The 25,514-nt window shown below is 42.0% G+C and overlaps 1 protein-coding gene and 1 long non-coding RNA gene across 6 annotated transcripts in view; one reads left to right on the forward strand and one right to left on the reverse strand.

Moving 5' to 3' along the window:
- SSH2 (slingshot protein phosphatase 2) overlaps window positions 1-25,514 on the forward strand; it is a 246,769-nt gene that overhangs the window by 210,153 nt on the left and 11,102 nt on the right. For all 5 annotated transcript variants that reach the window (XM_055577066.1, XM_055577063.1, XM_055577064.1 and 2 more), the window contains 5 exons: window positions 3,263-3,356; window positions 3,492-3,620; window positions 9,897-9,943; window positions 13,787-13,933; window positions 17,570-17,770. In XM_055577066.1, the coding sequence (XP_055433041.1) occupies window positions 3,263-3,356; window positions 3,492-3,620; window positions 9,897-9,943; window positions 13,787-13,933; window positions 17,570-17,770 (618 nt within the window). The remainder of the gene's footprint in view (window positions 1-3,262; window positions 3,357-3,491; window positions 3,621-9,896; window positions 9,944-13,786; window positions 13,934-17,569; window positions 17,771-25,514) is intronic.
- On the reverse strand, window positions 17,765-25,271 carry LOC129649542 (uncharacterized). Its single transcript, XR_008713154.1, has 3 exons — window positions 25,141-25,271; window positions 21,190-21,375; window positions 17,765-18,966 (listed from the first exon to the last, which is right to left on the reverse strand). It is a non-coding gene; the product is annotated as an uncharacterized LOC129649542 (long non-coding RNA).

Below are 25,514 nucleotides of genomic sequence, written 5' to 3' on the forward strand. Positions count from 1 at the left end.
TCTTCACCTCCAAGGTATTTTCTACATCTGGGAAAGAAGAGTAGCGACTTACTAAAAGGATCTTACACCCCTTTGCCTTCAGATTCCGGAAGTGACACCTAAGCAGTGCATGATTTTTTTAAAGGCTTAATTTTGATAAGAAATGCTTTTTTTACTAGAAAAAAGTGAAATTTCCAAAAATCGTGTGCAGGGAATAGTCATTAAAAAAGTGGAAACTTTTCTGTGTAGGATATGATTGGTACGAGGGTCAGTTAGTACTGGTAGCTCTAGTCCCTTCAAGATTCCACAGTGACTAAAAAGATAAGCATAGTATGGCCTTCAGAATTGGGGGCCATGTTTTATTGTTGTTTTGGTTTTGGTTTTTCTATTTTGTTTTGTTGTTGTTGTTTTGGACATGGCACACAGCTTGCAGGATCTTAGTTCCCTGGGGTAGAAGCTCAGAATCTTAACCACTGATTGCCAGCAAAGTCCACATGAGCAGTGTTATTGATTTACTCTTTATGACTGGTTGATGGGTGTCAGAGGAACGGACGTCTCATCTGGTTTATAAACAGACACTTTGAATCAGAGAGAGAAAACCTTTCTTTTCATTTTTCCTGATTTTATTAGAGAGAATTTGAAAATTACAGCCCCAAAAAAGGAAGAAAATGAAATTGCCCATAATCTCTCTCTGCTAAGTCGCTTCAGTCGTGTCCAACTCTGTGCGACCCCGTAGACGGCAGCCCACAAGGCTCCCCCGTCCCTGGGATTCTCCAGGCAAGAACACTGGAGTGGGTTGCCATTTCCTTCTCCAGTGCATGTAAGTGAAAAGTAAAAGTGAAGTCACTTAGTCATGTCCGACTCTTAGCGACCCCATAGACTGCAGCCCACCAGGCTCCTCCATCTATGGGATTTTCCAGGCAAGAGTACTGGAGTGGGTTGCCATTGCCTTCTCCAATCTCTCTCTATCCTTGAGCAAAAATAAATAAATAAATATGTAAATTATAGTCACTGGCACATGGTAAAGACCCATCAAATGTTAATTCTTCGTATGTACAATATAACCACAGTTTTAAGATACGTTTAGTAAACAAGTGTCTGTCTATAGTAAAAGAGACAGAGCTGTAGGTCAGAGTACTAATAATGATAGAAGGATTTTCAGTGATTTTTATCTTCTTTCTGTATATATGTATTTTCCAAATTTTTCTTTAGTGAAATTGAGGGAGAAAGTATGTTTGTGATATAATGCCTTTTCCATTCCCTCTTCTTTCCCAAGTTGACTAGAAGAGCCTTAAAAAGAATGCTGAGGATACAGAGAATGTATGCCAAAATGGACTTAAGTGCTCCACTGTGAATAAAGTTTATATTATGAAATCCAAGGAAGGTTGAGAAGGGAACATAGGTATATGGTGCCTCTGGTGTAGGTCAAATGTTATACTAGGCACTTCATCCATAGTATCTCATTTAATTCTCATAAAAACCTCATGAGACAGAGAGTATTACTGTTCTTATTTTATAGAAAAGGAAACCAGGCTCAGTGAAAGAAAGAAATTTGTTCAGGTCATATAAATAGTAAGTAGCAGGGCTGGGGTTAAAACCCGGGTGTGGACTTCCCCTGGTGGTCTAGTGGTTAAGAATCTGCCTGACAATGCAGGGGACACAGATTTAATCCCACATACCATGCAGCAGCTAAACCCATGCGCCACAACTACTGAGCCTGTGCTCTGCAACAAGAGAAGCCGCTGCAATGAGACGCCCTCACACCACAACTAGAGAGTAGCCCTTGCTTGCCACAACTGGAAAAAGCCCACGAGCAGCAAAAATAACTAAAGCCAAAATTTAAGAACACAAAACAAGCAAAAAAAATGTAAAAGAAAAAACACCCAGGTGTATTTGCTCCCAAACACTCTGCCCCAATAAGTGTGAAGGATTGGGAGAAAGGCTGCTAAACTAGGGAATCGAACCCATTGCACTCAGGTGCTACAATTTGTTTTTTTTAAGACCAGTGTTTATTTTTAATAGACTGAAATGTGTAACTCTCTACCATTAACTACGTCTAGGAAAAGTGGTGGGGAGCATGGTTAAGCATTTTATTCCTGGTCAAGACTAGGGTGCTTGAGCTGATTGACAGAGGAATGGCATAGGTGTTAGCTATACTCTGCGGGGTTCATGAAAAACTTAAGAGTCCAAGTGGTAGGGAACCCCAAGGTTGTGGGCTCAGAGCATCCATCTTTGGAGATTATACTGAAGCTATTTTTGCAGCCAGTGATAAGGCTGTAGGCAGCAAAGGCAGGCAGGATGCCTGAAGGCTTAGTCCATTTCCATCTCCAAATAAGGAAGTTCAGAATGGATACCTTCTTGAGTAGGTAGGAGGGAAGGCAGAGGCAGAAAGAGCTCCCTGTGAGCCCCACTCAGATGCTGCATCTTAAGGAATAATGCTTTTAGAGAGAAACATCCAGTTATGTTGAACCAGTATCTTTCTAGTAACTGGAGAATCAGCCTCCTAGTTTGATTTCATAATAAAGTTCCAAGGGAAGTTTTTATTTTTAAGAGAGTTGGAAGACTAATGGAAGCAGCATTATCCTGCAGGTAGAGTGTTAAGCTGGGCAAAGAGTTCTGGTTCTCTTGCCATCGTAAGTGACGGTTGGCATAGCATTTAACCTCTCAGTTGTTTATTTCCTTTATCTGTAAAATGGGGATAATAATTTCACAGAAATACTGCAAGAGCTTTTGTGAAAAAGGAAAATATTTTGGATAGGGTACTCTAGGTAGTTAATTCTTGAAATTCATTTTGGAAGAGAATTTGCTTCATTGAAGAAAGCAGAAATCACTCTTCTCTCTTTCCCAGTCATAGCAACAAATGATCAGCACTGGGTGGCATTTTTAAGCTACAAAAGATGCAGTTCCATAGTAGGTCATACCCAGCTTGGTTTTCTAGCTCAACAAGCGGTGCTGAAGGTTACTTGATGGAAATGGTCGTCCATTAAAGTACTATACTCAGTGTAGCCTATTTGTCTTTACTCCTTCTTGGATCTTTATACATGAATGTATTTATGGGCTTTTAGACATGTACAGTCTCTTCAAGTAATAATTTCTCCCTGTTACATTCTATACATTCTGAAAAGAAACTTAAAATATCAATTTCTTTTTTCCCTGCCTCCAGAATATAAATTTAAGAATAACAAAAGGAAAAGCCTGACAATTTGGAAACATAATCAAATGACACATTCATTAACTTGGTCAATTTCCTACCTAAGAAAAATCACCATTTCTCTCTTCTCAGACCAACTGAACGTGAGCGGACAGAGAGGCTAATTAAAACCAGATTAAGGGAGATTATGATGCAAAAGGATTTGGAGAATATCACATCAAAAGAGGTAAGAGACCTTGAGTCCTCATTGTTCAAGGCTAGAGGTAGATTAATAATAGGAGGAGGGGTTGGAAATGGTGATCGATTGAAAGTCCAGAGGGACCATTCAGAGATTAGTACAGTTATGTCATCTCTGTTTCAGATACGAACTGAACTGGAAATGCAAATGGTGTGCAACTTGCGAGAATTCAAGGAATTTATAGATAATGAAATGATAGTGATCCTTGGTCAGATGGATAGCCCTACACAGATATTCGAGCATGTGTTCTTGGTAAGTCTTCGGGCCGATTTAAAGGGGTGTTGCCAAACCTCATCTCTGCCAACTCATAGGGGACAATTATCAAATTTTATTATACTTAAATAAAATGTAGCTTATGTTAAAAACAAAGGTAATAAATACCCAAACGTCATCACTTCCTAATTATTTGACTACATTTTACTGTTATCTATGCTCTAAAGGTTATTTACGTCTGTTGTGAGGTGGAAAGGTTATATAATGGTATGCTTCTGCTCATTTCTTCCCAGTTACTCAGTGACAACAGTTGACTATGGTGGGAAAATTTACACCAAGGAAGTTGGCAGATGCTACAGATCAAGCCTTTTCTCCCCATGGGTGGTTAAAGATCTCATGCTGTTGGAAGTAATAGTTAGTCACAAAGCAGACCAGTCCAGTGTATACAAATAGAATGATCCTTGGATGTCACTCTTTCACATCTGCCAAATGGGTCTAAGGTCTGATACATCTGAACAGAGCAGAAAACTACCTCTAACAGAGACTATTGAACTTTCAAAATATTTGAAACCCTGCAGCTACGTTTTCAGTCCCTCAGTTACTTTTTGATTACCAAATCTTCAGTGACTTAAAATTGTTCTTGATGGTGCTGGACATTCAGTGACTTGTAATTAGCCCAAGGAGAGGTCTCTGACAGATGGATTAGGAAAGATTCTAAAATCCCAAGACCGATTTATCTCCCAATTGTTAAAGGTTCTTGTTTTCATCTGTACATGGTAGTGGGAACAAGGATACACAAGGATAATTAAAGTCAGTGGAGAACACCAAAACCTCACTTTTATTTCCGGTTCTCACATACTTTGGCTAAAAATGCTAACAAGGAACTAAATTGATTGGTTTGAATTTCACTTCCTTTCTCTGAGAAGGACATTTGTGAGCTGTGAAATGATTAGAAGCTGGGAAACAGGGAAGAGGAATAAATGCTCAGGAACTGACTAAACTGGATCATCTCACCCTGAATGAGTTTGTTTCACCCAGCAGTTAGACTTCATGCCATTGAAGGCTTGTGCCCTGAATTAACTTGTTGACACTTTGGAGAGTGTGTGCTTGTCGAGTGATTCATGGGGTGTATAGCTATGAAATTACTCATGAAAAGCTGTGAGCTGGGAGGGGAACTGCTTTTCCATTACTTTAACTTGACCAATGTGTGTTACCACTTCTGGATATAGATCATATGGCAAAACTGTCATTGACCTTTCCATTTGTGTAGCACCTGGCTCTGCTGACTTTTGTATGTAATTCTATGAGGGTTTAAGTATTCCCTGTTCTTGTATCCTTGGAAAGAATTTTTTGGGTTGTCCATAGAAAACGTATGAGTCATTCATTCAAATGGACCCTGCCCCCAACTGTCTCCATGTAACATGACTAATTTTTGTGACAGGCAAGTGCCTGTAGCCAAAAATAACTCGTTAGAAAGTGACCAAAGCTATAAACTTGGAGTTGCTTTTCCACTGAGCTTGAATCTTAATACCTAAAAGGATGCAGACATGATAAATGTCAAATTCAGTCACTATCTAGCTGTTTAATTTCAGACATACTTCCCTGTGTTTCAGATGCCACCCTCTTAAGAGCTACCTTCTCCTTTCCTCTTCTTCAAATGTTACTATTTTAGGACATATAAATACATGTTAATAGTACTTTAAACAGAAAGAACAATCCAGTTCTCCCCAAATTAGTCCCTAATCAGCTAGAAAGGCCTTTGAGTATTTGTATCAATAGATTCATCCTGTTATTTCATGATTATTGGCATAGTCTTCTGTCTTGGGTTTTTCTCTTACTACAAAAATAATTCGATTTCATTGCAAAAAATTTTAGACAACTTTAGAAGACAATAAACGACATTTAATCAACACAAGAGAGATAAACACCATTATCCTTGCTTATATAATACTGCCTTCTAGCTCTTTTTTACTTTTTTAATATATATCTATGTGCATATTTTTGAAAAAGGGAAAATGTATTCAGCTTCAGATATAATTCTGTTTTCTCGAAATGGACATGCTCTTTGCCTTGTGAATATTTTTCTTTTGGGGGGCAATTTTCGAACTGGAGAGTTCTGAAATTTAACTCTTATGCAGCAAAATAAGTGCACGAACAGGTTGTCTAAACATCTTATTGTACATCTTCCTTCATGGCTTCCTCCCTTTGTTTGCATCGCCACATCCTGTGTCCAAACCCGTATCTCTTCTCCAGTGAGTCTGTGCTCCGCTGGCTTTCCCAGCAGTTGACTTGGAAAAAGAGGTCTTATCCAAACTGCAAGTGGTGGTGTTAATTTTCTGCAAAGTCATTTCGTCTTGTTCATAGCTGCCATGCCTGGAGTGCAAGCAGACTGTGTGGAGGGAGGCAGCAGGAATTCTCCCCTGCCTTAGGAAGAATGCTCAGCTCTGTAGTGCACTCCACAGAGATGTTTATTCAGAAATGTGTCCAGCTGATATTGAGAAGAAAAGTATAGAGCATAATTTAAAGAAAAACCTGCTGCGAGAAGACAGGGTTGATTGGTTGGAAGCCAGGGTATTTCCAGAAAAAGTTTTTCCCCACCCTTAAGAGTGTACTACTCCTCTGAGTTGGAAGCCTTTGCCCAACCAAATCTCAGTATCAACAGCTCTCCTGGAGGCTGTCCGATTTGGCTGAGAAAATGCTAGATGTGAACAGAGATCCTTTGCAGAAAGGCCATCAGCTTTCTTAGTTAAACAAGGGAAACACGGAACTATTGGACAGGCAACCAGTAGTTTTCTTCATGAATAAAAAAGTAGTCAGAAGTTTACCACTGATGGTTATCTTTTTCAAGATTTGACATTACAAATCTTTTAAAATAAGAGTTTCCATTTCAAAGAAGCATTAAGGTAAGTCTCTTGTTCAGGATTTTTGCCCCTCAACTGGAGATGTATATCATCAACTTTTTAGAAGAAATTGTAGAGCTTGTACCACAGTAAAGTGACTCACAGCATTGATGCTGTAGCTATGGTGTGATAAAGATTTGGACAGGCATACCAGTCCTTAAAGATTCTGTGTTGAGCTGTATGGTCTTAGCAGAACCCCCAGTACAGTCCTCCTCCTTTGCCATAAATGTGCTGTCCCCTTATATTTTGCTTGGAACACTTGGTCCCCAACAAGGCTATTTCCTAAGGATAACATTTGAAAAAAAAAATCAGTCACTTCAGTCTTTGGGCCAGAGTATAATGTGGGTGAACCAAAGTGAAAGATGGAAGTGAACTTATTTTAAGATGTATTGCAGTTTTAAGATTTCATTTTATACTTCTGTACAATTAAAATATGCTTAGCATAATTACATAGAACTTAGTGAAAACCCCCATGGAAGTATGTAGTTGTAAGCCTGAGAAACATGGAGGAAAAAAAAAAGATTGAGTTTGTGGAGGACCCCAGGAGGCTAATATGCATGGCATTGGTATTAAGGACAGAAAAGTAATGATACCATGTTGATTCCAGTTCTTCCAAGCTGAAGCAGCCCTAAGCAGAGCCCAGGTCACTTGATGTGAGCCTCACTGAATCAGTAGCTGATGAATTTAATTTCTTTTGTTTCTGGGTATGTATCATTTCAGATTGTCAGATTGAAGTTTCTCTGGACTAGTAGATGTAAACCGTGGACTCTTCCCATCACGTCAGGGTTATTTCCATCTAGCTGGACAGAATTCTGTAGGGGATTTAGATTTCTAAATTAAGAAGTGAGGTGGTCACATTTCCCTGGCTCCAGTTTAGCCACTCAACCCTTATTGCTTGGCTTCTGTCTCCTTGAAAGCCCTGTTTTTATTCTTCTTGCCTGTTTCTTTGGTGTGGGAGTGTTTTTCAAGGTTGAGCACAGAGTCTTAAGAACCTCTTATACATGTTTATTTTAAAAGCAAATCAAGTGAGCCCTGGTCTCTAGAAGAGATCAGTTGTCCATCACTTACTGACCTTTTCCTACAGCATCCTTGAGGTCTCCTAGTTCAGTGGCCAGGTTACAGAGCACTTGTAATGTGAAGGTAGCGCTAGAGTGACACTTGACAGTTTTCAGAGTGCTTCATTTACTTATCTCATTTGACCATTTATTCAACAGGCATTTGATGATCCTCTTTATTGTGCTAGGCATGAAGCTAGGTGTTTGTGCAGTCTGATCTAAATAAGGAGGGAGTAATGACCATATTAAGAAAAATACTCATAGAAAGCCAGTGGAGTAAGATTACCAAAGTCACCTGGTTTAGAAAATTAGAAGAGATCATGAGCGACAGTGATGAGGGCAAGAAGCCATGGTGTTCTGGGTTGAAATACATGGGAAATGAGGAATTATAGAAAGTGAGCATTATATTTCTGGGGAATCTTGGCTATGAAGGGAAGAAGAGAAGGACAATGTCTAGAGGATCTAGGATGGGGAGAGGGTTTTCCATTTTCAAATGAGAGAAATGTGGTTGGGGAGAGCAAGGTGGGGGTGCTGGCATATATATACTGTGTGTTAGTCACTCAGTCGTGTCAGACTCTTTGAGACCCCACGGACTGTAGCCCACCAGGCTTCTATCTCCAGGCAAGAATACTAGAGTGGATTGCCTTTCCCTTCTCCAGGGGAACTTCCCGACCCAGCAATCGAACCCTGGTCTCCTGCAGCATAGGCAGATTCTTTACCATTTGAGCCACAGGGAAGTCTGTATAAAAGGTAGAAACATTACAATTCTGGAGGCTGTAGTCTGAGATCAGTGTAGCAGTGTAGTCAGGATTGCTGTTTGTGTTCTCACATGGAAAAAGCAATGGGAGAAACTTTGTAGTTTGAGGGGAAGGTATCCATCCATTAGATTCCTAGAGCCAGGGTGGGGGTAGTGTTTTATTTTACAGATAAGGAAAGTGAAGACAGGTTACGCAGTTTCCCCAAGGCCCCCCAGTCAGAGGGGGAGTCAGGACTTGAACTTGAGTCTTCTAATGCGAAATCCCACTTAATGCATTATTCTGAATATATAAATTCTTATTTTAAAAACTGCCTTTTCAGAAGACATGAACAGATAGCTCAAAGGTAGAAAATGGACCTAAAACATTGAATAGTTGCTCACTTTTACTCTTAAGAGAAATGCAAATGAAAATTACACTGAGATAACATTTCACACCTATCAGTTTGGAGAATATTCAAAAGCTTAACCGCACATTTTGTTGGCAAGGCTATGGGGAAAGTGGCACTGTGATGCAGAGTGGGTTTGAGGATACGTTGTACAGTGAAGAAAGCAAAGAACAGAAAAAGTAGATGTAGTACAGTACTTGTGTGTAAGTCAGAAGCAATAATATATATTTGCTTATATTTTTTCAAAATACAACATAGGTAGAATAAGCCACAAACTAATAAAAATGGTTTCCCATGGGGATTGAAGAGATAGGCGTGGGAGTGAGACTTCCAAGTTTACTTTTTAATAAACTTTTGACTCTCAACCTTTTAAAAGTCTTGTATATTCAAAAAAAAAATTGAAAACATGGAAGAAAAAACACACCCTAAAATTGAATATAAGCAGGAGCAAATTAACCCACATGTATATCAAACTGATAACCTCACAGAAAAAAAAATTAATTCAGATAACTTAAGCATAAAGCATAATACATACTCTGATTATACTCCTTGCTACTGCTGCTGAGTCACTTCAGTCGTGTCCGATCCTGTGCAACCCCATAGACGGCAGCCCACCAGGCTCCCCCGTCCCTGGGATTCTCCAGGCAAGAACACTGTAGCGGGTTGCCATTTCCTTCTCCAATGCATGAAAGTGAAAAGTGAAAGTGAAGTCGCTCAGTCGTGTCTGACTTTTAGCGACCCCTTGGACTGCAGCCTACCAGGCTCCTCCGTCCATAGGATTTTCCAGGCAAGAGTACTGGAGTGGGGTGCCATTACCTTCTCCGATTATACTCCTTAGTGTGATATAATAAGAAAAAAAATGCAAAGAAAATTTGAACTAAATATTTTCATTATTGGTTTTGGTATTGGTGTGACAATGTTAAAACTGCCTTGTAAGTAGAGCAAATGTGATCGTGAGCAGAAATTATTTGAATTCTATATGGGTTGGTTTTAGTACCTCTAAAAAATGAAGGTAACTTTCTTAATCTCATCATTTGTGAGAACTGAATATGATAGCATTTAAAATCCCTGGCACATAGAGAGGAGGAAATGTGGTAGCCATTATTGGCCTTCTTTTTAGAAACTGTGCTTCTCCCCTCATAGAACTCCTTTTCAAGTATTGTATTTGGTCCATTTGCTAATTCTCTCTCCCTAACCTTGTCTTTTTGGTTCTGCAGGGCTCGGAATGGAATGCCTCCAACTTAGAGGATTTACAGAACCGAGGGTAAGCACACAGAGCAATTGCTGACATCCCTGGGTGGCAAATATCACTGTTTTATCTTTGCAATTTCCGGACCAAGAGGTGTCAGTGAGGAAGTTTAAGCTTCAGAGTTGCTTCCAGTTGGTTCTTTACTGGGCATAATCTAATAAAAATTAAAACAGCTATTCTCCCACTGTTTCATCCCCCTCCTCCCAAGAAAGAGCAACTGTTGCAGTGGAAGGTCCTTCAAAGACCAATGTGTAAGCCTTTCATGCTGTTTAAAAATCAAACCCAGTTATTGAGTTTTTTTATTCAGAGTAGTATAAGGTTTGCAGCAAAGTTGAGGGGAAGGTACAGAGATATCCCGAATATTCCTGCCCCCACACATGTGTAGCCTCCCCCCATTTTCAACATCCTCACCAGAGAGGTACATTTTTTACATCCCATGAACCTATGTTGACACCTCATAGTCATCTAAAGCCCATAGTTTATGGAAAAGTTCACTCTTAGTGTTGTATCTTCTGTGGCTTTGGACACATGTATAATGACCGTGTGTCCATCACGATGGCATCATACAGAGTGTCTTCACTGTGTGAAAAATCCTCTGTGCTCTGTCCATTTATTCCCCACTCCCACCCCAGGCAACCATTGATCTTTTTACTGTCTCTCTGAGTTGTAGTTCCTGTTTTTATGTAAGAGTACACAGAACCACGTGTGTTGGGTTTACAGCTCTCTAATCAACATTTATTGAGTAATTTATGTAGGCCAAGCACAGCTAGATGCTAGGAATCCAAAGAAAAATAAGTCTCAGTCCCTATCCTTTTATAGTAAGGTGCATGAAGACTAGGTAGGTTATAAATATAAAATGAACAATGTAAAATGGAACAAGAAGACTGACTTGTATTAAGAAATGTGTTCCTAAAAAAAAAAAAGAAATGTGTTCCTAAACAGTATGGTTATCTTTGATTATAGCAGCTGAGACCACAGTGAACCTTCATCAAGCAAAAAGCCACCATTCTTCCTTCTCCCTTCTTAGCTAATGCCTAAATCTTCCATCAGACTCAGCTTTAGGTCAGATCATTACATTAAGAGAAGAGAAAATCATGTCTGGACATTGGCCATGCTAACTCGTCATTTGGACCAAGATAAGACCTACTGAAACTCAGAGATAGTGATGACTCCTTGGCTGATTGCTGGCTGCCTGTTTTCTCAGCTCCAAGTCAGCCTTCTGGCTATCTTGAATGTGATTAAATGCATACTTCTACTTCTCCCTCAGAAGGAAGAAAGACAAGTGATTATACAAAGAGTTTTGGGGGAGGGGGAATGGAAATCTGGTTACTTAATTTTAAGGTATGAAAATAAAGAGAACTTGGAAATTTTAAGTTGATGAGGATTGAATCAGTAGTTCTTGAAAGCAGAGACTATATCGTAGTTTTATGTGAAACATACCACACTTAGAGCTTTATACCAGAAGGGTGCCCAGTAAATGTGAAGGAATGATAGAAAAATTGACAGACTGTGATCTGCAGGAAACTAGCACCTGTAGAGTGTTCAGTAAGAAATCTGACTTGATAGAGCACTGCCTGCCAGATGCATTAGAAGCATTCATGTATGTATATACTTTGACTGATATCCCCAGCTAGAGATGAGACCTGTTTATCTCATTTACCACTTACGAGGATAAATTATAAAACACAGAAAACAGGCAAGTATGGTTAGATGCTCAGGCATCTGCTTAGATCTTGTTTCTTAAATTCATTGGTGCTTCATCTTAAATGGATGAAGAATTACAGTTCAGGGATCTGTATATAAAACATGTATATTGCCCCTGTGGATGATTTAAGGGATTTTCAAGTGTAATTTTGACAATAAGGCCATTTTCTCCCAATGCACTGACTTTAGAACTCCAGGTAAACTGCTGCTCCTTTACAGAAATGGCAAGTAGGATTCAAAGAGTGTCGTTTCCAATGGGTAGTGGCTGCCTAGATTTCCATAATGAAAAGATTGGGAAACCCTGTCCTGCTATAATCCCTTACTGAATTATGGGACTGGGGATGGGAGAGTTGTTCACTTTTATTTTAAATGAAATAAGAAGTGTGCTTGCCTTTTCTTCTGACAGTTTCGAGATATAATTCACATACTTTATAGTTCACCCTTTTAAAATGTGTGCTTCAGTGGGTTTTAGTATATTCACAGAGCTGTGTAACAATCCATTAAAAAATTTTTTTCCAACCTGAAGGGAAAGCCCCTTTAGCAGTTATCCGCATTTCCCGTCCACCTCCCCAACTCCTAGAAACTACTAACCTACTTTCTATCACTAGAGATTGGCCTATTCTGGACATTTCATTTATATGAAATTATACAATATGTGGCCTTTTAAGAATGGTTTATTTCACTTAAGATTGTATTTTCAAGGTTTACAGTGTTATAGCATATATTACTGCTTTCTTCCTTTTTTATTCCATTGTATGGAGATACACACACATACCCCACATTTTATTTGTCCACTCATCGTTTGATGGACATTTGAGTTGTTCCCACTTTTTGGCCTTGGGTGGACATGTTTTCATTCCTCTTCAGTCTGTACCTAGGAGAGGAATTACTGGATCAGATGGTTACCTTTTGGAGAACTTCTAGAATGTGTTCCACAGGTGCATGTTGCTTGCCTTTTATTATTTTTTAATTAATTGGGGAGGGCGGGCTTCACCACGTGTCTTGCAGGATCTTAGTTTCCCCAGCAGGGAATAGAACCTGTGCCCTCTACAGTGGAAGTGTGGAGTCTTAACCACTGGACCACCAGGGAAGCCCAGCTTGCTTTTTAAATTAAAAAGGGGAAAAAAAAAAATCCTTTCTAGTGATGGACTTTGATGCTCAGTTGAAACAGATGGAAATCATGTCCCAGAAAAATTTTGGTTGCCTGACCTTCACCACGGGTTTGCTTCGCCATGGCTCTCCCTTTCTGTAGTCCTTCCTCTGACTTCAGAGACTGGGTTTCTAGAAGTCCATGTGTGGTTCTGAGAAGGAAATTGCTTCTACAGAGAGAAACGAGTGACTGTGTTGTACTGTTGAAGTAGGCAACAGTGATGTCTTAAGGCCACACAGCACTGCAAAAAGGTAATCCTTTGGCAAATTAAACCCAAGCATTTATTGAGATTGCACAGTGGGAGAGGCAGCAGAGGAAATTTTTGATACAGAAACCATTTTCTGCAAGCCTGGAAGAACTCTCAGACACATCTGCTGTCATAGCAGCCAGGAATGCAGCCTTGAAAGCTGAGAGAGTTTGAAGTCCAACTTTCCTCTGACCCTCCCAGCCCTGGCCTCATTTGCCTTTCATGTAGTTTAAAGGGAGTAATAGAGCAAAAAGCCGACAATCTGGCATTTAGAAAGATAGGAAATATTTCCTTCTATTTTTTTTCTTAAGATACATGTTAATAATCTGGTTTAATACACATGACTTCCACAGAATAAATTTTGTTGCGGGTATAATTTTTGTGACTGAAGAGAATTTGTCAGATGACCAGCTTCAAATTGATTCTTTGGAGTACATTGCAAGGCATATTTTCAAAAGACTCTGAAAGATGAGATTGTATAACTACACACAAACTGAACTTAGTAGATGTTGAACTTGGTAGACAGCTTCTCTCTTAGTTACCCTGAGACCCAGCTATGCCCAGCCTGTTACAGATTCAGTATTAAGTGTAGCCTCTTAGGGTTGTTTTGTTTTGCTTTTGTTTTTTAGCTTTCTTCCGTAGTTTGGTACTTAATTTCAGCCTCAGGAGTAAACCAGTTTTAAATAAGAAAAAACATGCTGAGAATTGGATTTCGCCTGAGTAATAGAGCTCATATTCTCTCTTGGTTTCCTCACAGGGTTCGCTATATCTTGAATGTCACTCGAGAAATAGACAACTTCTTCCCGGGAGTCTTTGAGTATCACAACATTCGGGTGTATGATGAAGAGGCAACCGACCTCCTGGCTTACTGGAATGACACTTACAAGTTCATCTCTAAAGCAAAGTGAGTCACGGTCCCACGTGCACATTTGGACTCCTCTTCCTTTTGCACCACACATGGCTGGGGCCTGAAAGCTGTAGATAACTTACTGATGATACTCAGGGAAAGGAAGTAAAGAAAAAAAGGAGACTGGGATTTCTTAATCCTAGGAAAAAAGATGACTAGTGACTTAAAACTTTTGCTTTAAGTAGATGAAGCCCCTGGAAGATGATTTCATGTTGGCTATTTCCATTGAGCACAAAATGAGAGAAAATAAACTCAAGCTGCAGCAAAAGAAATAGAAATGAGAGAAGGAAGAAATTCTGAAATTGCCAGTGAAGACATTTGAAAGTTATAGAATAGAAATTACTCCAGACAGATGGAACAGTAGATCCTCCTCTCTGAAATCAAGGGGAAAGACACAGCAAGCTTTCGAAATCTTTCCCCCTGCTTTTTACTTTTCTTGTTGTTCAGTTGCTAAGTTGTGTCCAACTCTTTGCAACCCCATGAACTTCAATACACCAGGTCCTCTGTCCTCTACTATCTCTCGGAGTTTACTCAAATTTATGTCCATGGAGTTAGTGATGCTCTCTAACCATCTCATCTTCTGCTGCCCCCTTTTCCTGCCTTCAGTCTTTTCCAGCATCAAGGCCTTTTCCAATGAGTATCAGGTCCTGTACATTTGCAGTACTCTAAATAGTGAAATTTTCCTCTGGCCCTTCTGTGGTTGTGTTCCTTTTACTGAAACGATTCCATAGTATTAATTTAGGGTTTAGTATTAATTAGTATTAATATGTCAACACTTTTTTTTAAGTCCCTGGGGATTTCCTTGCTAGTCCTCTATATTCCTTCAAAAGAAGAAACCTTCAGGGAACGTGTTGCCCATGCTCCCTCTGCAGGTGTGGCAACACTCAGATGCTCCCTGGCAGATGAGAAGCACTTCTGTTTTTAAAGTCCTCCTTCAGGAATGATACCACACCTCACTTAAGGACCTTCATGGTCAGAAAATGCTTCCTTATAGTTACCCTGAATTCCCATTCCCATACTCCAGCTTTGAGCCCATTCTCTCAGTCTCCTAGAGGTACCTGAAAAACTTTTGTACTGTTGATGCGTCTTACTAAATTATTAATGATAATACCACTCATAGCATGCTTCCTATGTCCCATGTACTTTACACATATTCTCTCCTCTGTTTGCCAAAACCCAGAGAGGTGTATACTGCCTTCCTTTTGTACAGAGGAGGACAGAATACAGAGATGAGGTTCAAAGAGAGATTAAGTAAAAACTGGTGGAGACAAGACTTGAACCTGAGATGGTGTCTCATTTCAGTCCATCAACTATAGGAGCAGTCTAGTTCCTTAAGGAAAGGGGACTGGAAAAGATGAGGCAATAGTCAGGGTTATAGCCAAAGAGGCTAGAGATCGAGGCGAGGCCCCAGTCCCAGTGAAGAGAAAGGCTGATTCCAGCAGGGCTGAGGTTGAAAGGAAATACATGAGGTGCCCATGTTACATTTACTGAGAGGCACGCACTCTCATGTCCTGTAAGTATAGGTCAGCATCTGAGAGTGAGCGCCTCCGTAAGTGGCACCCTGGACATCTCATTTGGACATCTCAGCCCTAATCAGGGCCCTGAATTCCAGACTCTGCCTACACTTGGGTGAGTTTAGGAGTCCTAATGTGATGCCGGGCTTCATCTGGACAGTCTAGCACTTGAAGTAAGGGGGTGGGGTGAGCACTGAACCTGAAAGATGAAATTGGGGTAGGTGAGAACCAACTCCACATCCTTCATTACCTGAGTTAGAAGCCATTCACTGAAAAAGCCCAGCTCAAAATGTAGAAATGTTTTCATAGGAATGGATTTCATAATTGTATTTTTCTTAAGATTGGCCAAGTTTGAGTACCTTCCTTGCCTGCAGGCAAAGACCTGAAATTCAACGTATTAAAGTTGTCAGAGCTTGATGGGAAAATACAGAACACATGTCTGAACTTCCATCTGAGTCACTGTGACGTGGCTTCCCAACTGTAGTCTAAATGAAAGCTCTGTGGTGCCATAAGCAAAACAAATATTTCCTAGTCATTTGGGATCATCTGAGTACACAGAGACACACACTCGCACCAGCCGTTGGGACGCTAAAATTTTACCTTTGTTATGAGGCTGTTTAAATTATTCCAGACCACGCTCTGCATTCTCACAGCTTATCTGGCTGGCTCTCTCATCTTGGCACTTAACCTCATGCTTCCTTTCATTGGTGCTTAACTCTTTCATGTGTCTCTGTCTCTCCAGCAAAAGGATTATAAGCTTCTGGAAGGAAGCATGTCTACTGCAATACAGTGAGTGAGTGAGTGAGTGAATGAATAGATTTCCCCTGTTGGGCTGACATGTGCATTTTTAAATTTATTGGGATAACCCCTTGGGAAGGATCCCAGCCCATGTATACTAGGGATAAGAGTAACTGTCCTTTTTTGCAGATTTTAAAATGTCGATCCTACTTACAGCTGACAGATAAAATCAGCAGATCCATAAGTTTGTTCATACATTTAGCAAACATTTGAAGGCTTACTCCAGGCCAGACACTGTGTTATTAGTAGAATTAGCATAACCAGGTAATGTTCAGATCCGAAGGAATTAGCTCTGGCATAAGACTGAGGAGTTTTGTTTGTTTCTGTCACTCTATGGGAACTTTGTTTTCTCTTCTACCCCATTAAAAAAGAAGAAACAAACAAACAGCTTGTTATTCATGCCACCCTTCTGGCTGAGAAAGCCATGTGGTGCGTCACATGGTCCTGTCCAGTTCCCCCGGGTTATATAGCCAGTCCCTAGATACCACAGGGGTGGTGGTGGTGTGCAAAGTAATATCCAGGGCTGCGTCTGAGTAAAGAGGAGAGTCAGTTTCATTTGGTCTGTGCTTTCCTCCTGGGACAGAACTCTTGCTGGAACTGGAAGCAACTCCAGCATTTGGATAAATTAGATGAATCACCACCACACCTGTAACTCAATAGCCTGCCAGCCGTGAAATGTGCCCTTGGGGCCGAGGGGACTGGCCTGCAGCCACACACAAAATGGGGTCCAGTCTCTAAACTGAAAATTCTCCTTCTGTGCTCTGTGACCAACTGTCATTGCAATTACCGTTCTGAATTTTAATTGTCCGCTTCTCCCAGTGAATCCTACCCTCCAGGGAAAACCTGTTACTTATTTCTGCATCACAGACTTTGCACAAGGTCTCACACATGGTAAATGCTCGGTAAATGTTTGCTGAACTAAACATTTGCTGAACTAAAGAGGCTTAATATTGACACTGAATATTGTTTGAATGCACCAGGATTGCCCCACACACGTGATTAGAGGTGCACACAAGCGCACTCAGGTGGGGTGAATTACATAGCAAGAAAGTGAAAGGGCCGAACAGGAAACACGGACACATTAAGAACCTAGCTTTTCAGGTGTACTCACTCTAAGGATTTTCCTGGTGGTCCAGCAGTTAAGACTTCACCTCTGAGCAGGCTGCCTCACAGCCAAAAAACCAAAACATAAAGCAGAAGCAATATTGTAACAAGTTCAGTGAAGACTTCAAAAAATGACCCACATTAAAAATCTCAAAAAAATAAAGATAAAATGTACTCACTATTGTGTTTTCCTCCTTACCTGAATCCCCCAAACAAGGAAACACGGATCTAAATGCCTCGTGCACTGCAAAATGGGGGTGAGTCGCTCGGCCTCCACTGTGATCGCCTATGCAATGAAGGAGTATGGCTGGAACTTGGACCGAGCCTATGACTATGTGAAGGAAAGACGGACAGTGACCAAGCCCAACCCCAGCTTCATGAGACAGCTGGAAGAGTACCAGGGGATCTTGCTGGCAAGGTGAGTTCCTTAATTGACTTGCTCAGAGTTTTCCCTCCTTTATGCTCCCCAGGCCACACTGAAATGTCCTTCTGTGCACCTAGTCCTCAGCCTAATTTAAGTGTGTGATACATTTTGAAAATTGAAATCTTCTATCCATCTAGTTTTTAAAAAATAAGTACCAGAACTTGATTGAGCTCAGCATGGAGGACTAGGCATTTCATCTAAAGACATTTAAAAGGTGGAAATAAGATCCCCTTATTTCAGTTCTCAAGTAGGTGCAGGTTTTCATAAATACTCCTCAACATCTTCTAAGGCCAGATACAGCTGCTGTATCAAAACGGATACTGATTGCTCCCAACATAAACTGGGATATAAGTAATCCATGTGAGGTATGAAGTTACTTCCCAGAAATAACTCTTGTTTTCTTTTTTACGATCTTTCAGTCCAATGTTATATATGTTTTGCAGAAATACATAAAAATACAAAGGGAGAAATCCTTTAGAAACTCCATGCCCACAGACAGCAGTTGACGTTATCTTATCTGGGTCTCTAGGTCTTTTACCACATATACTGATGGATATATTTTTCTTTTTTTCACAAAACCTGTTTTTCAGCCTTACCTCTTCACTCAGTATTGGGCCTTTTTTTTTTAAATCTGTAGCAGCATTTATGGAGCACTTACACTTCACTTAACTGTCACTGTTCCTCCCCTCCACAGCTTTATTAAGATGTCCATTGTATTGATTTCATAAATTTATATATTGCAAACCAATTCAACCATATTGTCAGCTAACACCTCCATCCCCTTACATAATCACCTTTTCTTTCTTGTGGTGGGACTATTTACTATCTCTGTTAGCAGCATTCTGTGTTGTTGTTGTTACTCAGTTGCCAAGTCGTGTCTGACTCATAGGGACGCCATGGACTGCAACACACCAGGCTCCTCTGTCTTCCACTGTCTCCCAGAATTTGCTCAAATTCATGTCCATTGAGTCGGTGATGCCATCCACCATCTCATCTTTTGCTGCCCTGTTCTCCTCTTGCCTTCAGTCTTTCCCAGCATCAGGGTCTTTTCCAATGAGTCTACTGTTCGCATCAGGTGATCAAAGTATTGGAGCTTCAGCAACAGTCCTTTCAGTGAATATTCAGGGTTGATTTCCTTTAGGATTGTCTGGTTTAATCTCCTTGCATCCAAAGGACTCTCAAAGAGTCTTCTTCAGCACCACAAATAGAAAACATCAATTCAAGTATATAATACAGTATTATTAGCTATAATCACTATGCTGTACATTAGATCCTCAGAACTTGAGAATTTCACCACTGGAAATTTGTGTTCTTTGACCAACATCTCCCCATCACCCCCTAACCCCACTCATCCTCTGGTAACAACCACTCTACACCACTCTTTTTCTCCGAGTTTGACTTTTCTAGATTCCATGTGTAAGAGTACAGTATTTGTATTTCTCTGTCTACCCAGAACTAGGTCTTCAATATCTTCCTGTATCAATACGAACTGGCTCTTTCCACAATAATTTGGTAATTGGTTGTAAGATGAGTTAATAATTTTACTACATTATTTATTACCCCTTTAGTGGGGGTGGTGAAAACCACCTTCAGCAGATTCCAGGAAAAGGATTGAGATAGTAAACTGAATTCAAGGGTCAGTTTCCTGAGATGCCACGTGCTGGAGTTCTGTGGAGTGCTGTATTTTGCTGTGTTTTCCCACATTGGCATGTTCTGAGTGGTTTGTTAAGGTGAAGGCACAGCTGCCTAGAAGCAGGCGGAGCTGATGCCAGAGTTCAACTCCAGTGAGTCTCATGACTTGGTCTTGACTCTTGAATCTGGGCTGTGTTTCCCCTGATGTTAAAATGTTAAATAGCCTTCCAACCTATCCCAGCCAAAGGACCACCCTCCCACCCCCGTGGTATTGTGAACATGTGGCCACAGCACTATGGTTTCCACTAAAAACCCCGCCCACTTACTCAGTTCTTGGCATGATTTCATCCAAGCCGTTCTCTTAGGAGGCTGGGAGGATACTGAAGTCCTCCACTTAAAAAGAATTTATAGGTCTTTGGGGCCAGATTTTGATGACATTTTTAGGTCAGATCAGAAGATAGGGCACAGAGCAGTTCTTTTTGGCACAAGAAAGGGGCATCTGAAGGTTGAATGACGCATAAATGTTGTATATTCCCAGACGCACACATGACAGATATTAGGCAGTGTCCTCACGTGACCCGTCGAGAGGAAGAACACTCTGTGTCCTGCCAATTTCAGTATTTATTCTGGAATCCCAAGCTACTGCAAGCTGTTGGATTGGGTTTTTCTAGCATATGTAGTTTTTCTTATATGTTAAAGGAATTGCAGAAAAATCTCGGATGAGGATAGGAAGGGTAGGATTAACCCACACATCCACCCTGCCTCTTCCCTTTCCCTCTTGGTTCCCTCCTGCCTTTCTGGTCTTGATTCACAGAGGGAAGGGAAAGCCCTGGGGAGTGAGGAAACCACAGAATTTTGAGTCAGTAGATCTGGTTTCCGTTCCTGGTTCACCCCCTTGTTGCAGCTTTGAGAATTCTCAGTTATCATCCTCACCTGATCCTGTCTATAAAATGAAAACCAAGAGCCCTAGCTCACAGCGTTATGGTAAATAAGAGTGTGTATAATGTATGATATGTACTGTTAAGGGTTGTTCAGATGTGATTCTCATCACATGCTTCCTGCAGGGCTACCCAGAAAACACATATGCATGTGCCATTTATTTCCTCCAACCACCACCTCCCACCACCCACAGACACACTCACTCCCCTTGAAACTGGAATGGAAGTGTCCTGGAATTGTCTGTATTGTGATGTTTCCTGAATTTTAAAAACTGAAGTCCAGTGCTGGGGTGTCACTTAGGTGACTTTGAGCTGCAAGTAATAGACGGTCTCCATCAGTTGGGAGTCTCAACAAGAAGCCCATTACTCAGATTCGGATTCTATGAGGAAGACTTTTTAAAGGGACTGATTACAAAGGCCTTAAGACTGTAGTGGAATCAAGGAACTTGTATCAGCAGAGCTGTTTGGTAATAACTTCTGGGCCCAGAGTAGGGGAAGCAGTTACTAGAACCTGGAAGAAGACTCCTGGAGAAAAGACCCCTTCAGAGAGGCAGCAGCCTTCAGGCAGGGGCTCCAGCCAGCCAGCCAGAGTGGCCCTGCGGGTAAAAAGCTAGGAGAACAGTGGCCTACCTCCACTCACCTCCCTCCAGTCTTCTGCTGGGGCTCCCCATCAGCCCAACCCTGCGGAAGTCAGAAGACAAGGGGCCACTCGAGGTGAGCCATAGGTCAGTCTCCAGGGCAGAGAGTGGGCTGGGAAGTGGTTCAGCTGAAGAGTGGATCAGCAGGAGTACACACTGGACACCCTGCCCAACGCCCAGCTGTAGGTAGTTTAGAAAGATTTACCATCTCTTGTAGCAGGAAGCATCCAAGCAGACTGTATAATGGCTTGGGGTGGCATCAAGGACGTTGGTCGGTGCTGTCTTCCTGCTCTCCTTTCCCTGGCTAATGGCTTGGTCCTTGAATTTGCCTTATGACTCCAGACAGATGCCACATTTCTAGGCATCTCCATAGAAGTTCCACAGCATCTGGCTGAAAGAATGGGCATTTCAACCAGAGGAGAAGACCTTTTTCAGAAGCGCCCCAACAGTCTGCCACCCACTTCACCCCCACAGGACCATTGACCAGGACTGGGTCATACTCCTAAAACTAATTAATCACTGACTAGGAAGATAGAATTTCCTGGGCTGGTTAAAACAAACTCACGGGGAATTTCCTGGCAGTCCAGTGGTTACTACTCCCTCGCTCTCACTGCTGTGGCCCAGGTTCAATCCCTGGTCGGGGAACAAAGATCTCACAAGCCACATGGCCAAAAAGATAAAATAAATGCACGTTCACCCTCTAGTGTTAGGGAAGTACCACATTCACTGTGGGACTTGAACACTCAAACCAAATTGGGCCTCTGCCAGTAAGGAAGAAGAGTGGGAGTGCCTCCTGGGCATATAGCTGCTCGGGTCTGCAGGCTATGATGTATTGTCAGGAATACAGCACTTGTAAAGCTACCTGCCAAGCTGACTGCCGAGTGGGTTGGGCCTCAGAGAAGCTTGCTTACCCAGCCCTAGAGACCTGCTTCAGGGTCTGTATGCTTAGAAGAGCAAAGAAGGAGAAGCCCCAGAGGCCTGTGACTGTCTGAAGCTCTGCCAAGCCTTGTGGTTCGGTAACCAAGAGAGGAAAAGTCCTTGGGAAAATCCCGAGGACTCACTGTATTTGCAAAGAAATTCCATTTCCTGTCCAGGCACTCAGACATCTTGTATTTCACATCTTCTCCCAGGAAGCATGCCGTGATTTTCCCACAGAACTAGCAGCCTGATCCTGGCATTGTCAAGCCCCATTGGTTGTCTAGAGTGGCACAGGGTGCTTAACTTGAGAGAGCAACCCTCTGTTGGAGGGTATTAGCTTGGCACTTCAACCCCTTGGCTAGAAGAGAAGCTTAACAAAGTGACAGTAGGCCCCTGTAGTGATTTATGAGGTGGTTACAGTCTCTTAATCAGGATATGAGAAAGTAGACCAAACAGTGAGAGTCCCTGTGAAATTCAAGGGACTTTTTACATCTTTCAGCCTGTCTTTAAGCCTGAAGAAGGCTAATATTTCATATTCTCCTTTAGATCTGAAAGTGAGGATATTTATCACAAAGGTACTGACTGTTCATATCTAATTTTATGTTTTCTGTTATAGCTGGGGATAGGAGTGATGCAGGAGGAGGGGTGTGTGTGTGTGTTGAAACCCTCCATTAAGCTACCAGCAACCCTGTTTGTTATCCTGGACTCTGATCATTGAGGTATCTGGCAGATTTATATTCCATTCGACAGGCTCAGTTTTCATGTATCTGCAAGCTGGACCATGTGTCTGAGATATCAGGTTCCAGCATATAAGGCGCGAGGAAGAAAAACTGGATGGTGGCCAGGGGTAGTCTGTGACATGGCCTCATAGGTGTTTTGACTCTTTGAATGTCCCTGTCACCAGGGCCAGAGAAGATAGAGCTGTCTTTGCTGGTGGAGACATTAGTCTAGTTAGCTGGCACACAGTGGTCAGCCAGCAGGAGGGAACCTGAGAATGAGAGGACATGGATTCCTGGTCAGGTGACAGCCAATCACAGGTAGAGTTTAAAGGATTTTCTTAATAGCGTTTCAGTGAAATAATCTTGGAGCATTTAGGACCGTGCACAGCTCAGAAGATGCTCAGCTGATGGTTTCTTTCCCTCTTCCTTCTCCTCTTCTCTGCAGACTGCCTAATGCCCTGAGAAGTGACCATAAACACTTTGATTTTACTACAACTGATACTCCTTTTTTAGCAGTATTTTCCTCTACATAATTTTCTCAAGAGTTGGTACTTTACCAAACATGTAACAATAAGAGGCTTCCCAGGTGGCACAGTGGTGAAGAATCTGCCTGCCAGTGCAGGAGACAAAAGAGACACGGATTCGATCCCTGGGTCGGGAAGAAATAATTCCCTGGAGTAGGAAATGGCAGTCCACTCCGGTATTCTTACCTGGAGAATCCCATGGACAGGGGAGCCTGGTGGGCTACAGTCCATGGGGTCACTAAAGAGTCGGACACGACTGAGCAACTAACAGTAAGAAAAAGTGGAGGCAAGAGAATGGGATCTCATATGCATCCTGTCGTTTAGATTTCCTTCTTGCTCACTTACTAAGTAAAAGGCCAAATTCCTACCCAGAATGACCCAGTCATTTCACATGTGTCAGTGTGTTTATATGAATCCAAATTCAAGTCAGAGGCCACTCAGGGAGGAAAAGAACCTGAGACTTGGTTGCATCATCCAGGCCACAAACCAGCTCTGAAGTTCTTTTTGACCTTGTTTACTTGTTGTCTGGGGCTTCCCTGGTGGCTCAGATGGTAAGGAATCAGCCTGCAATGTGGGAGACCTGGATTCGATCCCTCGGTCAGGAAGATCCCCTGGAGAAGGGACTGGCTACCCACTCTAGTATTCTTGCCTAGAGAATTCCATGGACAGAGGAGCCTGGCGGGCTACAGTCCATGGGGTCACAAAGAGTCGGACACAACTGAGCAACCACCACTTATTCACTTTTTACTTGCTGCCTACCTGGAGCATCAGCTGAGTATAAATGTTAACAGTTTAAAGTAACAAATATGATCTAATGTCTTATATCTTTCCCTACTGATGGAGTATTAGAATAAACTGGCTTAGGAAGAGGCTTCACTGGGAGGCCGTGTAGTGTTACTGAGTAAAATTAACAATGCACACAGGCCCTGTGACCCACCTTTTCCCCTCCTGTATGTAAACACCTTTGAGAAACCAAACAGCACCAGGCACAAGAATATCCACAGCAGTGTTGTCTGTAATCATTCGTAGCCCAAAACTGCTGCTCAGCAGGGCAGATAAATAAATTGTGGCTTACTGTCTACACTATAAAATTACAGCTACATTGATGAATCTTAAAAACATGTTAGGCCCCCCAAAAAAAAAAAATTTGTAGAAGAATACACAGTATGATTTCATTTATGTAAAATTCAAAACGTGCAAACCAAGCTATGTATTATCAGAACAAAACGTAATGACACAATAAGGAAAAAGGAGGGTGTGATCAGCACAAAACTCAGGTCACTGGTTACTGACCTCTGCACTGGGAGGAGAAGGATGAGAAGGGGCCACACGGAACAAAGGCCGTGTCTTGACTGTCAGAGACCTGCCTGCCACTCTCCCTGCAGGTCCTACTGCAAAAATGAAAAAGGCGACAGAATCAGACTTATTTTTGGATCAGGATTTTTCTCTCTCCTTTACAGGAGGTGTCAGTATAATTCCAGAGCTCTGACCCAGTATTTTCTGATGATTATCTTCTGCAGGAAGGGAAGGAAATCCCTGCTGGGTAAAGCAGCTATGATGTCAGCCACTTCCTCTGAGACTGGCCCTGTTTGTGCCTATTAGCATAACATCCGTCTCTCATTGGTAGTGACTTACAGGCAGTTCTTTAGAAACATACTTTGGAGGGTTCTCAGGACCAGGAAGATAACAGTTGCCTGGTGACTTAAGCTGTTGTTTATTATCAGGGTGAGAACAGCTCCTCCCAGAGATAGCCTTCCCAGTGATCTGTCTGCATCACAGGAGTCACCCCACCATGGTGGCTGAGAGGACTTGGTGCCAGTTTGAAAATCCTCACGATAGGCGAAGAGCATAAACTGGAGAACACAGTCATTATTTAGGTCAGGAAACAGAGTGTCTCAATTGAAAAGAAGGAACTTTAAAGCACAGGGGCATCTGTTGGTCGCGAAGGCCCCACCTATCCAACCAGTTCGCTGGCCCCCGCCCACCACCACTCACGCATTTGGGATGTGTGACATGTTGTCTCCTCCTAGGGGTGGCTGGAGTTCGTGCAGCTTGGGAAAGGTGAAAAGCCTACCTCACAGCCAGCTAATTGATTATAGCTGTCTTCATAAACAAATTGACCTGCTCCCTACCCGGAAAAGCACCCTTCTGCTGGGCAGGCCTGAGTCAGAGCCCCACCCAAGCAGCCAACAGGCGGGGGAGCTGAGAGCAGGTGCAGAGCTGAGAACAAACAGGGGTTCACATTAGTGCAGGCGCATGACTCGGCAGAGATTCATGGGCAGCCGAGGCAGGTATGGCCCTGTGCCCTGAGTAAGCTGTCCTGGGCTGTTTCCCATTCCACCCTGAGGTGAAGTAACTCTTCATCCGCC

Source organism: Bubalus kerabau, chromosome 4 (genome assembly GCF_029407905.1).
Source record: "Bubalus kerabau isolate K-KA32 ecotype Philippines breed swamp buffalo chromosome 4, PCC_UOA_SB_1v2, whole genome shotgun sequence".
NCBI lineage: Eukaryota > Metazoa > Chordata > Mammalia > Artiodactyla > Bovidae > Bubalus > Bubalus kerabau.